This window comes from Ammospiza caudacuta, chromosome 3 (genome assembly GCF_027887145.1).
Source record: "Ammospiza caudacuta isolate bAmmCau1 chromosome 3, bAmmCau1.pri, whole genome shotgun sequence".
In the NCBI taxonomy this organism is placed as follows: domain Eukaryota; kingdom Metazoa; phylum Chordata; class Aves; order Passeriformes; family Passerellidae; genus Ammospiza; species Ammospiza caudacuta.
In genome coordinates, this window is record NC_080595.1 from 35,950,554 (window position 1) to 35,967,960 (window position 17,407).

Below are 17,407 nucleotides of genomic sequence, written 5' to 3' on the forward strand. Positions count from 1 at the left end.
CAAAGGGTTTATTATTAAGATTATCATTGCTGAAGATCAAAGCTAAAGTTTATGCACATGGTCTGTTAGATACAGATCTTCGGAAATGGAAAGATGTTTCCCTACCAGTGGAGCATTTGCTGTGACGTTTGAAATTCAGTCAATCAGGTACCACGGTTACACATAACCTCCTGGGTTTTAGGACTCATTTGGTTGAGGGCAAATCTTCCTTGAGAACGGCTGATCCCAGAAATTTACTATTTTAATTGTTAAAATAAAGTGCTTTTCTTGTAATCACTGTGGTCTTGTTGTTCAAATGCAATTCCTTCATATAGAACAGACATTTTCTCTTGTGCTGCCAGGCTCTTGCATTATGTTTATCCTAAATGGAGCACAAGATGTAGCTTTTTTGTCTGTTCACTTTTAACCCTTTGGCACATGAGGTTGGAAATCCTCACCTCCACTGCCAAACTGTTAAAAGACAGTATTTCATTCACAAAAATCTGGTTCTAAGCAGTATGTACAATTTCAGAGCCTTGTTAAAATTTCCACATGGGAGAAAAGTGCATTATTCCCTTCAGCTTGTACAGTCCTTCCATATATTACAAAATTAACTGCTATTAGCCTGTTCTAAGATGTAGCAGCATTTGCAAACATGACATATACAAACCTTATCTCTAAAAATAAATACTACCGCAGTATAACCAAAAAAAAAAAAAAAAAAAAAAATCAGAGTTAAACACCTGGAGAGGAAGCTAATTCACAAACTCAAAAACAAGTAAGGCAAACACCTGTTTACCTTGGTGCACACATTTTGGTGAAAAGCAATACCATTATGCCTGTCTACATTCTTCAGCCATCAGAGGTGATGCATATCATGAAAGAGAAAAGCATGAAAAAGATGTTATCTGGTGCAAATTATAAAACCCCTTGAACAACTTCAACTGCTGCTTTTATGCCTTCATTTCTTGCATGTATAATGTTCGATTCTCCATGATTGCACATGAACCTGGAAGTTCTAAGTGGCAGGCTGGGTGAGCCCAGCCCTTCTGCTTCTTCTGTAGTATCCAACAGTAATTAAAAAATAATATATATATATATATTTATATATATCAACAATTTAAGTCCTTCTCTCAAACATTTCCCAAACAAATTCCAGCCAGATGTTAATGACAGAGACCTGCTTCAAGTAATGATATGCCTAACAGAAACCTTGCATATGTACATCACCACCTCTACGTTTCCTCATTCTAACCAGCACAAACAGATGCAAGAAAATGTTATCGCCTGGTCTGTTTAGACTAATTACAATTTTGATTCATCTTCTGGAAGAAGATAAGCTGGACCAACACGGCTTTTGTTTAGTCTCCACTGTGAGGAAAAATAGATGACTACTTGTTCACAAAGTGTACAATGCTGAAGTCAAGTCATTTACCTTCAAAGAAACTGTTAGTAACTTCTTGATGTTGCTATTATACTGAGACTGTGGGCAGCAGCAACAGCAGGAGAGCGGAGTAGAGAGAATCTCATATGTCATGCAAAACCAGAATGGATTTTAGGTAGGTTTGGGAAAGAAACTTGTTCAATTTGGAATGGTCTCTGAAAGTGCCCCTGCTATCTTAGTAGTATCTAGTACTGGTGGCGATGTTCAGGAATCATTTTCACTGATAAACCTAAGATGACAGTGAAGCAGCAGAACAAAAGAGTTACTCTCGTCCACTTGCAGAGTAGGAAAATTGGGGGAAATGCGGCCGCCTCTCATTGTCCATGCAGTCCATACCATCCTCGTCATCTGTGTTAAGGAAGTTCAAAACATCAGTACATTTGCAATAAAATTTTATTATTCACCTGATATGCAGTAGATCTTTCAGGGTTCAATGCTTAAGTTAAAGGCTCAAGTTAAAGCAAGACTTCAGTTAAGCTCGTAAGCTTACATTCACACAGCAGGACAATTCTCACTGAAAGGACAGCATGCCCAGAAGTCACCACTTATTTCAGGTTGATTGTTTGGTTCATTTTATTCTGACTATCACCTGAGAACTTCAACCACAACTACAACCCCATGTAGGCTAATCCCAACATGCCAGCACACCCAGCCTCTGGCAGTGCAGAAGCCATGTGCCAATTGAGTCAGCCAGTTTCCATCATTTCTTGAGCTGAGCTCAGGAAATTATAGTCTTACTGTAGATATACTTAAATAGTCCTCAATTTCAAAGGGAGTTAAATGGAAAAACAGCTACAAAATGAACAATTCACACAGGTTCTATGTGTTTCAATTATTACATATTATTTTTAGCAAACTATTTTTTTTACAGTATTTACTGGGATCAGAAGAAATACAGAATAAGCCAAATTCATAAATATTTTTATTTACATAATTCCTCCAGTGCCAATGGAAAGCAGGCACCAGATGTTACCTAACTCTGAGAATCTGGATGTACATTCTCACATGGCTTTTTAACAGTGCTTATTCTTAAAGACTCCTGCTGAGACTAACATTCTAACAATGTATTTATATGCAGCCTTTCAGAATTTTGTGTCCTTTGCATTTTCATATATTCTACACATAAAAGTTAGAGTTAATCCTGGTCTAATATTGAATCAATGGAACTCAAATTAATCCAAACATTCGTAAAATTTGTTCAAGTTACAAAGATGAACAAATTCTTATCAAGATAGACAGGAGAAGAAAATGTTCTTTTTTCACAGCAGAAAGATTTAAAATCACTTAAATTATGGACTGTGAGCAACATGGTTTAGTGGAAAGTGCCCCTGCCCAAGGCAGGAGGATTGGAACCAGATGAACTTTAAGGTCCCTTCCAACTCAAACCACACTATGTTTCTGTGATTGTGTTCAGACACTAAAATGCAAAATCAAAAAAGTACTCTAGATCTATATATGAACAGAAAGCTGCAGCTAACCTGGGAGTTCTAAAACATCAGAAAATGAGATTGCTTTATGAAAGGTTAAGCAACCATAATTAAGCCTTTACTTTTGTGATCCTCCTTTCTCAGCCTCCAATATAAAGAAACAAACAAAACCATAAAATATCCCCATTTAGAAAGAAAATTCTTTAAGAACTCAGGAGAAAGCTGTTACTTAGTAAATACCTGTAAAGCCCTGGCTAGGCTGATCAGATCATGATTCTTGTGTGTAATGCAACATGACAAAAACACAAACCATTGTGAAATCATATTCCCTCCAATAAAGAAATTTTGCAAGGTCCAGTGCCATGGTTACATCCACATTAACATCTTCTTTAAGAGCTCTGTTGAAGTATCGGATTTGATAGGATATTTAATTTTCACATAATTGATTTTTTTCAAATCATAGTCCTCAAAGTTTTTCAAAATAAGACACCAGCACTGTCCACATGCTTAAAAAAGGGTCCATGTTCCAATTACTTTGCTGAACTGGGACCTTGACTGCCAGCCAGTAACCACTTGAAGCTGGTGTCTTCTTTTATTTAAAAACAAACAAACGAAACCCCAAATCAATAAACAAATGAAAAAATCTCCAAACAATCAACACAAGAATGCCCACACCAAAAATATCCCCAAAACCCAACTCGGAGTGATCTAATATTCTAAGCTTTGTAATTATTGCATCTTCAAAATAAAGTTGTCATTGAGAGTTACTCTCACACACTTCCATATGAAGACTTTTATTAATAACACTGAGAACAGCTCTTCTATTCAAACAGAAAAAACCTTACACACTGCTTTATTAGAAACATTATTGTTACATCATGCTTATGCATTTTTTCTGACTTACATTTTTCAGGCGGTGTTATTGTAATAGTCTGAGCTGTAAATTCTTCATCAAAATACCTGGTGTCTGTCTCAGATGTCACTTGAGGTTTAAAAGGAGGTACAAGCTGAAAGGCACCAAGAAAAAATACAAAATTACTAAATCTCAAAGCAGCCAAATTACTATCAGGGAAACAAGTAAGTTCTTTTTCTCTACACCCCAAATCAAACAAATAGGTCTGTGGAGAGGCAGCTGAGTCTCTAACTTCCAGTAAGAGATAAAACCCATTTGAGTCAATCTCAAAAATACCAGTTCAGGATCCAATCAATGGCACAAGAAAGCTAAATTCCAAGTATCACTCTCACATGACTTGCAGATAAATTGAGCTGCATAAAGATAATTACCTAGAAACTCTTCAGGCCAATTTAATTACCCACATAGCTGTCAGGCAAAGGCATCTCAAGATACTTCACCACAACTGGGTGATATACACAGCTAAGAAGAAAAAGACTACACAGAGAGCATAATAAGCATGGTTTGGGGGTTTTATTTTCAGTGGGAAGGCCTTCATCTGAGCTTATCATTGAAAGATATTACATTATATGAAAATAAATTTTACATTTGCAAAAAGGCCAGATCACGCTTAAGGGAGTTGCTGGATCTAAATCTGCCTACTGCTTTCACAGCACAGTGTGGGATTTCCCAACAGCAAATCACTGGCAGCCACCCTCAGCGTGCAGGCAGGGCTCCCTTGCCCCTCTTTTGACCCAGCTTCACTATCCACCTTCTCTACCAAAAGAGCTGCTGATCAACTTTTACTGGAAGGCACACTGAGGATGGACTAACAGTCCAAAAACAGTATAGCAGTTTTGTATGTATGACACTGCAAATTGCATGTGTGTGTGTGTGATGTGACAATGTTCTTGTTTGTACCTAGGAGCCCTTTGGTGCTATCTTCTCATATGCCCTGAGAATAAGTGTGATTGATTTTCCTTCCAATACAACAGGTTATATCCTGGCTCACTGATATTATCACCTTGCATGGGGTTTTCACCAGTTTCACGTTCTCTCTCCCCTCAGCTCCAGAACACTAACACCAAACAATTTACTTGGTCATTTGCCCCACAGCAAAGGAGGAGCTGCTGCTAACTCCCTCCCTCCTTTTCCCAAGTTCTATGCTCTAGATGCACAGAGGATCTGTACATACTGAGACTGATTTTATCTGATCCAGATCTTCAGTAACAGTGCAAGCAATTATTAAACAAAATCAAATCTATCACTTCATATACTTAACAGAGTACAATAAATCTGATTGATACTTTTACAAAACTAAACTCAGCTTTCCCTTACATTGTCCTGTATGGAAAACATACAACAGCAGAGAGGTATTTTGAAGTAAAAGTTCAGGGCATTACAGAATAAATCCTTAAGGAGCTAACATATATGAGCACAAAATGAGAAGAATTTTCCAGGTATAAATCAAGTTCCATCCAATGTTTATAAACAAAGTATTCTCTTTTATTGCACAGATTCCTTCACTTTTTGAAAAGTATTTTTATATGTACCCAGGCTATCCCGAACAATTCTGCCCTATTAAAGCAGATTTCCAAAGTTGTACATCTTTCCAGCAATGCAGCCACACAATTCCTAAAAACAGACTTATGCCAGTGCAACATCCCACACTGCCATTTTATTCTCATTTTTCTATCTGATGAAAGAACATTCAAAAAAACCCAAAGAAACTGAAAACACCAAACAAAAACACAACAAAAAAACAACAAACAAACAAACAGACAAAAATGCTTACACAAGATTACAGGAAACCAAGTAATGTATTCTAGTCAAGGCCAAGTGTCCATCACATCCTTTTCAAAAGATGCTTTCACAGATCTAAGCAATAAATTCGGTATGAAAAAAATGTATAAGATAACCTGGTTATAACAATTTTACTACTTCTCTGAGTGGAATGCTTTTTACTGGTCAGAAACAGAAAATGCCATTTCATAGAAAAATAAAACTTTTCATTTTAAAATAATGATAATACAAACCAAGGGGAAATTTTCTTTTTCCTCAAGTCAAGGACAAGAAGCAATGTCTTTTCAATGGTGCAGCACACATTTGCAGTACAACAAAGTACTCCTGCTGTGAAGTACACCTGAGACCTTTCATGCTACAACTGCTTTGCAAAGAGAAGGAGTGAACCCCCTCTATAGTTGTCTATAACAACTGTGAGTCAGGTTGAAGTAGTTAATGAAACACAAAAGGTGTGGCAGGGTAAGATCATTACAGGCAGTCATATATGTATGGGTGTGCTGCTGGAGAGGAAAATGCATTAGATGACAAGTTTCTTTCTCAAAAACTTACAGGCTAACTACTGGTTTGTCCAGGGATTTGGGTTTTGTTTTGTTTTTTTTTAATCCACTGAGATGAACAAGCCTCACTACAACTTTAAATCTTTCCCTTGTTCTCTCCATCTACCTAAAATAGTAATGGTTATGGAAAATACTTTGAAAACATTATTTTAGGAAGAGAAGCACAGTGCTAAGTGACTCTTAAGGAACAAATAATTACAGTAATTTTAATCAGGTATGAGAAGCACCATTACAACAAAACTCATTAAATTAGTGCTTTGATTCAATGCTCAGCAGCTAGGCTTACTAGAAAACTGCGTCAATAACATCCAATAAGTCAGCTGATGGAAATTGCACTGATGAGAGAAGTTCAGCTGTCTGGGGAAGTGAAACAAGTAGAAGACATGAAACTCCAGGCTGTAACTAAAAGGGAGAGACTTGATGCAAATTTATGTCAATGGTGTTTTAGGATTCATCTATCTTAGACCAGTATCTTTCATATCCTGGACATTAAAGCCATTTGGAAACTTCACTGACTGCAAAAACAAACTCTCCAGCCGTGTGGCTCTCCACAACAGCATACACTGGTTTTTATCCAGGCTGTGCCTTATGTACATCAACCATCCCCTAAAACCTTTGGAAAAGGGGAAGCAGCAGCTGAGGTTAAGAAGCACAGACACAGCTGAACAGAAGTAGCAGAAAGGTTTCTTCAATCTCCCCATACACTTTGCCTCCTTCCCTCACAGCATCACCTCCACCTCCCACACAGCTGTGTGCACAGAGAACTGGGGATTGCTCCTTCCCATCAGTTCTACCTCACCTACACCAAACCAACTGGGCTAAAGTCTTGTGGACATCCCACCCCAGACTCCTGAGCTAACACCAAAGACACACCTCCCTTTCCCCAAGTAAATTCTTGGCAATCATCTTTCTGGAGGAGTGTCTCCTTTATCCATTAGTTGTCAAACTTCATTTAAAAACAGAAAGCAAAATGTCCACAAATTTCAGCTGAAACCATTGGAAAGACAAATAAGGGGCAAATGCTGCAGAGATAAACCCTTAGAGTGACACTCCAGAAGCTTCCACATACATCCCAAGGAAGACTGAAGCTGAGGTTTAATGACAAAGATTGAAACACCCAACATCAACAACCACTGTGATGACCACAACGTGAAGATGTCACTCTACAGCCAGCAACATTTCACATTTGGTGTGTCACCATCATTTTTTCTGAAAAATCCTCTTTGCCCAGGATTTCTCTCCCGGGAAGCTGAGCAGCCTCAGAGAAAAAGGAAAACAATATTATCTAATTTGCTTCTCCTGTGTTTTGCTGCTTTGGAATGTGGTTGGAGATTGTTTATCCAACATGTGAATTGTTTTGACTTAATGACCAATTGTGGTCCAGCTGTGTCAGGGCTCTGGAGAGAGTCACAAGTTTTTCATTAGTACCTTGTTAAGCCTTCAGTAAGTATCCTTTCTCTATTCTTTAGTATAGTTTTAGTATAGCATTCTTTAACATAATATAATATTACAAAATAATGAATTAGCATTCGAAGAACATGGGGTCAGTTTCATCATTCCTTCCCAAGAAGGGGGATCCCAAAAATACCACATTTGGTGCACAAGGAAATAGTATCTACATGCTATTGAGCAGCTATGTCTCATTTCTGGCATGAGAAATCAGAAGACCAAGAGGGATGTGGAAGGCACATCCAGTAGCCTGTGTCCAAAAGGAGTAAGATAAGCTTTTGTTAAGCACAGGCCTTGTCAGTCTGCAAGAGAATTGCAATGCTTGGTCCTGGCTGCCAAACTTTAGTATGGGATAATTTTCTTTAGTGGCCTCAGTTCAGAAAAATTCTCCAACCAGACAGGGAATTGCATCTCCTGACAATCTACTCTATGGAGCAGAAATACAGATTTTCTGGGTTTATGCATTACACACACACATATGCATAGATATGCATGTGTCTGTACAAATAAAGAAATAAAAGTCTAAACTCAGTGTGAGTTAAGTGACTTTAAGAGTTTGTGTTCAAGACAAAAATCCAATTTCATATCCATCTGTCAAGCTGAATCTGCCCTGGCCATTTCAAAGGCTTGATGTTAGACTTGACAGCAGAAGCAATATCAAATTCTTAGTGTCTTTATTATCTCCAGTGAATGGCATTTCCATTTGGCACCCATCAAGAGCAGTGTGTGAGAAACACCACAGTTTCTCCACAGTTCAAGTCCTGGAAAATTTGACACTCATGTCCTAGAGGAAGGAAAGGGGCAGGCACAGTATTTGACTGTTGTAGGTACACTGAAATGTACAGGCTTGATTCTACACCTTGAACTTTATCACACTTAGTGAACAACTACATAAATACTTCAGTATGAGAGAAAACATGTAACACTACTTGTTCAAAGATCATTTACCAGGAATCACTTGTCTTAGTGTTGTACATGAAGTGGCTGAAGCTACCTCAAAGTAACCATGATACACTCAATCTGCCAAATGAAAAGTATGATGCTTAACATCAATCTGATCTTTCTTCTTTTAATTTAAAGGGAATTTTCAGAGAATTGCAGAATATGCTGAGTTGGAAGGGACCCACAAAGATCATCACGTACAAGTCCCAGCCCTGCACCACACCATTCCCAAGTGTCACCATGTGCCTGAGAGTACTGTTCAAACATTTCTTGAGCTCTGCCAGGCTGGTGCTGTGGCCACATCCTTGGGAGCCTGCTCCAGTGCCCAACCACCCTCTGGGTGCAGAACCCCTTCCTAATAACCACCCTAAACCTCCCCTGACACCACTTCAGGCCATTCCACTACTGTAAGAATCCCATCAACCAACAGACTGCAGCTGAGCTGTGCTGAATAGATGGGAGGAACATCTGTCCATGCCCCTCAAACTAGAGTTTCTGCCTGGGGGCAAGAAGGTCATTTGGCTGAGCTTCAAGACAGTCAATAGCATTCCTGCAGGGGACTGGTTCCTCCCCATCCATGGCCCCAAAGGCAGCAGCCACAGCACAGCTGGGAATTGGGAATACCCCACAGACCCTGCATGCGGTGGTCCTGGGCAGGGGGAGGAGAAGGAGCTGGAATTTCAGTAGTGGAAGGACACAAGTCTACAGGAAAACTGGCTTCAGCAGGGAGGTTTACCCATGGATAAACTGTTTCCCAAGTGACACAATGCTGTTACCATGGACAGAGCAAAACCACAAACCCCCAGCAACATAAGTTTGAAAATCAGACACACTTATGTATACTCTCCTCCCTGTAAATTCAAGCAGCTGGGAGAAGGGTGGCAACCAACATCTAGGTCTGCCCATATAGTTTAAGGTATCAGACTGGTTAGATGTTGTCTGATCTTTTTACAACTTCACATGGCAGCAACACAAAAGCAACCAACGAAAGTAACTTCTGCAGGTTTTGTGGCAGTGCAGATTATTGTCTGAAAATAGTATGATTTAATTAGCAACAACCTAAAACCAAATGGTGGTGCTTTCCTATTTACCTCCCACCCTCTCCCTGCACAATCTGATACACAGAAGTACTTAAATGTGCATTTTAGATCATAGTTTTACTGCAGATTTTGCCAGGCCCGAACCCAGGGCTTGGATCATGGGATTTCTTCATTTGCTGGGTTTGTGTCTTGAGTAAACCAAGGCAGCCACAGCTGAAGGGTGAGGAAGAGCTTCTTGCAGCTGTCAGACATCCTGCTGAAAGTCACTGCCTTCACAGTGGGACAGGTGCCTCCAAAAGCACCTCCTGCACCAAAGACAGGCCTCCCCCTTCAACCACTGCTGCCACTTGTCCCTGCTCCCTTGAATCCCAACAGATCCATTTGCTGACACTTCCTAATTTTCTTCAGAGACAATTGGAGGTATTACCACAAATCAGAACATGCATCTCAACCCAAATTTCCACATGGTTTCTCCCATCTTTCATCCATATCATATGCAGGAGGAACACCAGACCGCTGAAAGGTCTGGACCTCCTTTGCCATGAGGCTACTGAGTGCTTCAAGCTGCAAGCCTGAACACATACCCAAATTTTGACCTTTTAAGTAATACCCAAGTGCTTTTTGTTCAGTAAAAGACCCTACCTAAATAGATCATGTGTCAACTTTAGTGTATTTCTGCTACTCAAATAAAAATCTGCTAAAGCAATTCTTACATGAGAAACAGAGAAATTTCAAACAGCTTCCTGATTCTACCTAAAAATAAAACAAGTATTTTATTTAGTACATGGGCTTTTGAAGTCTTCAGAGTTTGCCAAACTATTCAATTTCTCATACTCAGGCAGAGAGATAAAAACTCATCAAGGCTGAGATGATCACAGGAAGAACCTGGCACAGGCTGCTCTCTTTCATATGCCCTCATGGTTTTTCTGCCAAAAATAAATACATCAGATCACAAATGCTAACTACTATACATTTTTCATTCAAAGGCAACGACCTTCTCTGCTCCAGTGTGCCATACAATATTTTTTTATCATTATGTAGTACCAAATTAGGTTATCTAGTTAGCAGTATCAGAAACTGAATAATTCAATTTGACCATTTGGATCCATTTGACCTGACAGAGCTGTGGTCTGTCACATGAAATACATGAAATAGTTTAGAGATATATAATTCTGTTTCTAATCACACCAGGAAAGTGATAACCTAGTAAAAAGATAAAATTAGAGGCACAGGAGCACAGTGTGCACATGTACAAAGCTATCACCCAGCAACTACTCAGAATCCACATGATTTTTTGGTTTCCATTACTCTGAGAGTGAACTTCAGTTCTTTCTTTCCTAACAGAAACACACTCCTGAAATGCAGCCAGAAAATTACAGCGCCATGGTGCTTAAAACTCAGGCAAAATTACTGTGAAATATTTTTACTATGCAAATAATTACATCCACTATCAATTTCATTAAGTGACCCTACTGCTAAAGACTACATCCAACAATAAACCACAACAGAGGCAAGCCTAGAATAAACCTATTTAAAAATCAAATTTATTTGATTCTTCGAGTTATTTTAGAATACCAAAATACCTCAAAAATATTCATGTAAGCATTCTAATGAACATATTTGATGAAAGTTCATTAACCTTATTATTATGTTTGAGGATTATATTTCAGAGCACAGCTCTGAAGTGTGCAGAGTGTAAGACTGTGTGTGCAGAAGGAACAATGGATATTTTAACCAGGCAAACAAGGAACAAATAGGAACAAAACTATTTTTAATTAAACAGAAAAGCAGACTGTCAGAAGTCATTTTCATTACTTGTTTTTCCATAAAGGACACACTGTGTGTTAATGCTGCACAGAAGCAATTCTTATGATCCTTGAAGTGAACTGTCCAACTGAGAAAATTCAGTTGATATTTCACTGGCAAATTTAGTTTCTCGAAGCAAGAGTGTCCGCAGTAAACAAAGAATTTCTCTAGTTATGATACTCCAATAAGCCAATATCTACTTCCACAAGCATAAAACCAAAGTGCTGACATTATATATTTTATATAATTATATATATTTTTTTTTTTAATCTGCAAAATGCCTCCTTTTATTTTAATAGCTCAAAAAAAGATCTTGACTGAAACACATTTGCCATGTTCATTTGGAAAGAATCAAAGCACAATTAACAGTATCTATATATTCTTAACTAAATAAGATGCTGAACACAGTGTAGAATTGAAAGTTCTATTTCTAATGTAAGATAATTAAGAAATGTTTTTCAAGGGAGCAAGAATAATGTAACAGGGATTTTTTTTCCCTCACCCACTCCTAGCACATTGCAATCTTATTAATTTTAGTGTAGGGGTTTTTTTGTTTTACTTCAGAAAGGTCCTCAACTTGTATTTTTAGATTTTATCCTCACAGTGCTTCTCTACAATGTCCTTACATAACCAACCAGTGGTTGAGCTCATAAAGTAACCTGATTAATATACTTGCTCTGATTATTTATTGTAGAGTTTCTTGAAACCTTGTGATACTGCCAGGGAAAAATCACACTTGTATCAAGTAATTTCAGAGTACCATATTTTGTATCATCATATACAGGCTTTCATTTCAATTCCGGTATTTGTCAGAGAAGTTACCACACCAACAACCACACATTTTTAAAATTCCAGTTCAACAACAACTGAAAAAACAGTTTGTATCATTGACATTGTAGCATAAACATATTCTGCTCAGTCGTATGTCTTCCATTTTCCTTTTATTTGAACAAAGCAAGAAAAAAAGGAGAAAAAACTATCTTTTAAAATTACGCAGCTCAACTGGCAGATTAACAATGTAAAACAGTTGGGGAAAAAAGAAAAGTCTTTATCAAAATAGAAAGGGTTTATAGCAACAAGTAAATTCTTACAGAAATACTGAGATAAAATCAGTTTCTGTATATAAAACAACTGAAGTGGAATTGAGTTTCACTCCCAAGTAAGATAAATTCATTTTCTAAAATCATTCTCAAAGTGTTGATCAATACAGGAACAGGACTGGCTTTGGAGAAAACTTTTCCACTTGAATTCCCAGCACTTGCTTTCTCCACAAGCTGTTTTGGCTTAGTGTTTGAACACTATTTTAATTCTCTCAGATATCTCTTTAAGTGTGAAAAAGGTTTTTACTTATACACAAACAATCAGAAAGTAGAATTTTGCTACAATCACCTAATTTCCCTTTTTCATAAAACAACTTTTCACTAGAAGGCAGAAATAAAATGACAATTCAAGATAAACTATATTACATTTTTCCCATTATCTTGAGTCATACATGTACTTTTCTCTTGAAAGCCCAGGAAGAAAAAAGAAAAGGAAAAATTTGGATATTTACATAATAAAAGGTTTAGGTTGGTTTGCAAAATTTACTTCTAGTGAACTGACAAATTATTACTGAAAACACAAAGATTAGGTAAGTATACCTTGTTCAGAATAATTCTTCAGTTGTATTAACACAAAAAAGTTGCAAAGAAAAGAATTACTAACTGCAGAGAATAGCAGTCTATGACTGTCATTGAAACCACCTCACAGAAGCCAGATTATGCAATACCACACAAAGACATACCTTTTTATCATACACATCTTGCCAGTTTACTCCAGCAAAGAAACTATGACGCATGATTTCCTTGGCATCATCTGGGCCTCCACCAAGTCTAAAGAGAGTGAGGGGGAAAAAAAACACATATTAAACTTTTATAGGGAGATCAAGTTATTGCTATGGTTGGAAAAGTGACCATTTCTTTTTGACTGTCTGGGGACAATTTTCACACAACTAATTTGAATATTTCACCTGTTTAACATGAATTCTGGTGATCTCGAGAGAATTTGTGATAGCAAAAGCACACATGCCATGGTCTGTTCTTTTTGATTATTCTAACTACGGTGTTTTTCACTGACCATGATGAGCTTTTTTAGTAATTCATTAATTTTAAAAACATACTTAAGTTTGGTTTGCTTGAAAGCCCAGCTAATGTTCTGGCATTATTAAAACCCAAACCAACCCAATAATGCTGATATAAAATTTTGCCAAAGACGTGCCAGGCACTGAATCAGTAATGACTTGTGCATCATTTTTATACAGTGTTCACTGCTGTTGCATCTGGGTGCTGTAACAATTAACCAATTACCATAAAATAGTCTCAATCTGAGTCAATTAGTATAAATTAATAAATTGTAGGCCTGCTGAGAAGGTTATTTAAAGGCCATTGTAAATAACCACACTACTCACTGTTGCCCGTAGCTTGCCAAAGCCAGACTCTGTCTGGTAAATCATCTTAGGAAGTGAATTCCACCTACTTTGGGTGAACTTGCCCAAGGTGGTTTGAGCTCACAGAAGGGGTCACTGGTGCCAAGAGAGGAGTGTCCTGCCCATACCTCTCTTCTCTCACTTGCATCTGCAGCATCATTCTCACTTGATGACTGTGAGCAGAATCAGCTCCCTAACCTGGAGAAAAACTAACCCTGACATGAGAACAGAAGAGAGAACTGGCCAATTTTTTGTTGCATTAACAAGTCCACTTTGACAAGCTGAGCGAGCTCCCTTGAGCTGCTGTTGTTGGTTGAGAAATAACTCCACATCCAAGGATGGGAACCTCTGCCCTTCTCAACAGCACATTGACTTCAGGACTGCTCAGCTCTCATCTAACTTCTCCCTGAGACTTGGGATCCTACTGCCCTAACACAAGGAAGACGCAACAGAAAAAAAGCTCCTCTTAACTAAATAAGCAGACCATACGTGCTAAATGTTAACAAGAAGAGAGACAAAAACAGTGTGTGTTTCATTAAAAAGAACTGCTAAAGATATAAAGACAAATTCTAAAGGCAAGCATTTAAGTAAGATAAATTCCTTTCTGAAGCATTTATTGTACAGAGGAATAATTTCCACAACCAAGAAGAAAGTCTGTTTTGGTATTACCCTGCTGCCAAATTTCAAAAATATTCTGGACTACTACGTCAGTCTTGCAATAACTGAGTGTCAAGTTATTCTAATTTTCAAGCTGTATTCCTCCTTGTTTCTCAACTACTCATTGTAAAATTCTCTACATCTTGGCAAAACATGGCAGCTAGCCTTCATTCCCCAGACTTCTCTCAATATCTTCTAGCTGCTCACAAAGAGGCTGAGTTGTGTTAATCTCTGTGTTCCTCCCCTACTTAGCATTAACTAGCAAAAGAACTTGAATATAAATAAGCTTCTAAATATAAGTCTGTAATAAACACTACTGTCTGCAAAGATTAATTACAAGGAAGCATCTTTCCAATTCTAAAGGTTAATATATTTGATGGGTCAGATTGTTTAGAGGTTCAAAAGCATTAGGAGTTGCTACAGAAACACAGTTCTACTCTACTCTGTCTGTATGTGGCTGCCTGGTCACAGTTTGCTATTCCTGCATAGATAAGTTGAGCTGGAGCAGACAAGCTGACCCCTTGTTCTGTCCTGCCTGCTGCACTCGGCTGCATCCTGGCAAATCCCTTGGAGAAACACAACCAGTCCTGCCCTGAGTGCCTGCAGGCAATGCCCACTACTCAAAACTTCTTGAGAACAAGCAGCAGCTGAAGGAGGACTAGAGAACAGGCAGGCAAAATCTGCTGCCCCAAAAACATGCCAAGAGCCTCACAAGAATGACAAAGATATTGGGGAGGGAAAAGGTACCTACAGACAAATCCCACTGATTTACAAAGTCAGAGATTTTGGAGCCATGGAAGACTGGACACTGCTGTCCAGCACTGGAGCCACTGGAAGATGGCTCTGCTGGGCAACTATCCAGAGGGAAAAGCCCAACACAGCAGGGCACAGACAGCAGCTGGGTGACACTTGCTTTCAAACTGCTCCTTTAAATTTCACTCCAGTTGTATTATTTAACAAATTACTAGTTTAATGGTCTAATATGTGATTTATTTATGTGCCCTAATAAATGTAGCTGTGCCTGCCTATGCAACTCTCCTGCCATCAACCAGGAACAAGTGCTACAGTCCCCATGAGACACTGCAGTTAAGTTATACTGGGAAAAACAATTAAGATCTTTCGCTTTGTTCCAGTGCACATTCTTAACCTGAAGAGATCCCCGTGTTTGCTGTGAATGATTTAAAAAATTTGTCTTCCACAAGGTTTTCTTCCTTTTGCTGGTTAAATTCATGTTGTAAATCGCTGCTGCACTGAAAAGAATAGAAATTTAAGACTGTAGGGCTGTGTACAACCCTGTCCTGTGATTGACAGCTCATTCAGCCAGGAAGACCAGGCACCACAGACATATTTTTACATTACTCAACACAATTAGAGCATTTATTATGCCTGTATGTCTAAATAATTTCACTTACCGTTTATTTGGATCCTTTATCAGTAGACCTGATAATAATGATTTTGCATCTGCAGACAGAGTTCGAGGAAATTTTATGTCCTCCATTAATATCAGTTCAAATAGTTTCTCATGATCTTGGTTATAGAAGGGTAATCTTCCACACATCATCTCATACATGACAACTCCTAATCCCCACCAGTCCACTGCACGGCCATAGTCATTATCTTCTAACACCTGAGACAGAAACCAAAAGCATCTTTAAGACATAAACTCTTTCATACACCATCATTTCAGTCTGTTTGATGCATCTCTATATGAATGTGTTTCTGAGACTTTATTTCTACAGGATGCTAAAAGGACTGTCAGAACCTGACCCAAAACTGCAGCACTGACTCACACACCTGAGCTCACTGAAATTCCAGGCTTGCCAGGCACTGCACTGCTAAAAGCAAAATTAAAATTTGACAATTACCTGCTCCAAACAATCATGATTTCTTTATTTACCCTTTCCTATGCCCTCTACCAGGTCATTTATATCATTCACAGCTTTATGAAGAGACACTGTCTACAGGTACTACATGGGCACTAATGCCTCATTTAAAAGAGTGAAGCATCTGTTTGCTCAGTCACTTCCCTCTCTTTTACCCCACCTGTCTAAAGTCTCCAATTTAGAACCACCTTAATCTTATTGAGACAAGTTTACCTTCTTTATGATCTTTGTTTAGAGTCCTCAATGCCTTTCTCCTGCCGTTTCATTTCATTCCATTAAATAGTCCTAACAGCTGAACTGTGCCAATGCAAAAAAACCACGGCAGTGTTTCTACAGTACTGTTTATTACAAAACAATGCTTATAGGGTATTATATAAACACAGAAACTGGTCAAATTTATACAATTTGTTAACATAATGTCACCAATGTTATGTACCTAAAAACAACTTATTCCACAGCCCTTCTCCCAGCAGTGCCAGAGAACTGGAATTAGAAATTTAAGCAGTGTATCTTGACCTTAATACACCTTCATATTAAATTGTATGGAGACAACATAACAGCAGCATTCAGCCATAGAAATTATAAGCAATAAGAAAATTGAAGGTTACTGAATATTTCATTCCAATTTCTATAAATTTCTCATAGATCATGCCTCTTCATACAAAAAAGATGAAACAGAAGTCAAGAAATCTTAAAACAGGAGGTATTACAATTGTGTGTGTCAAATAGCCAATATTTGCAGCAGAAGAGCTATCAAAAACTTTAAAACAAGAAACAAAAAACCTTAAAACAATAACAAACAGAAAAATCAAAGAAATGTAACTAATACAGTAGAAATGCATCTGTAAAGAATTTAAATAATTCTTTATAGAGAATTGTTACTGTATCACAGAAGGCTAATTCTGAAAGGCAGCACCCAATGACTGATTTTATAAAAAAGAACAAACCAACAACAAATCAATCCCCAGAAAACAAGATACTTTTTACAATCATCACAAAGAGCTCCTCCAGATTCAAGCTGTAAGCAGACATACAGAAACAGTAATTTAGATACTCGGTAGTGA

General features: G+C 38.0%; 1 protein-coding gene across 2 annotated transcripts in view; it reads right to left on the minus strand.

Annotated features, from left to right (window-relative positions):
- Positions 1 to 678: 678 nt before the first annotated feature.
- AKT3 (AKT serine/threonine kinase 3) overlaps positions 679 to 17,407 on the minus strand; it is a 145,409-nt gene continuing 128,680 nt past the window's right edge. For both annotated transcript variants that reach the window (XM_058800744.1, XM_058800745.1), the window contains 4 exons: positions 15,873 to 16,087; positions 13,123 to 13,210; positions 3,755 to 3,857; positions 679 to 1,771 (listed from right to left, as the gene is read on the minus strand). In XM_058800744.1, the coding sequence (XP_058656727.1) occupies positions 1,686 to 1,771; positions 3,755 to 3,857; positions 13,123 to 13,210; positions 15,873 to 16,087 (492 nt within the window). In that variant the 3' untranslated portion in view covers positions 679 to 1,685. The remainder of the gene's footprint in view (positions 1,772 to 3,754; positions 3,858 to 13,122; positions 13,211 to 15,872; positions 16,088 to 17,407) is intronic.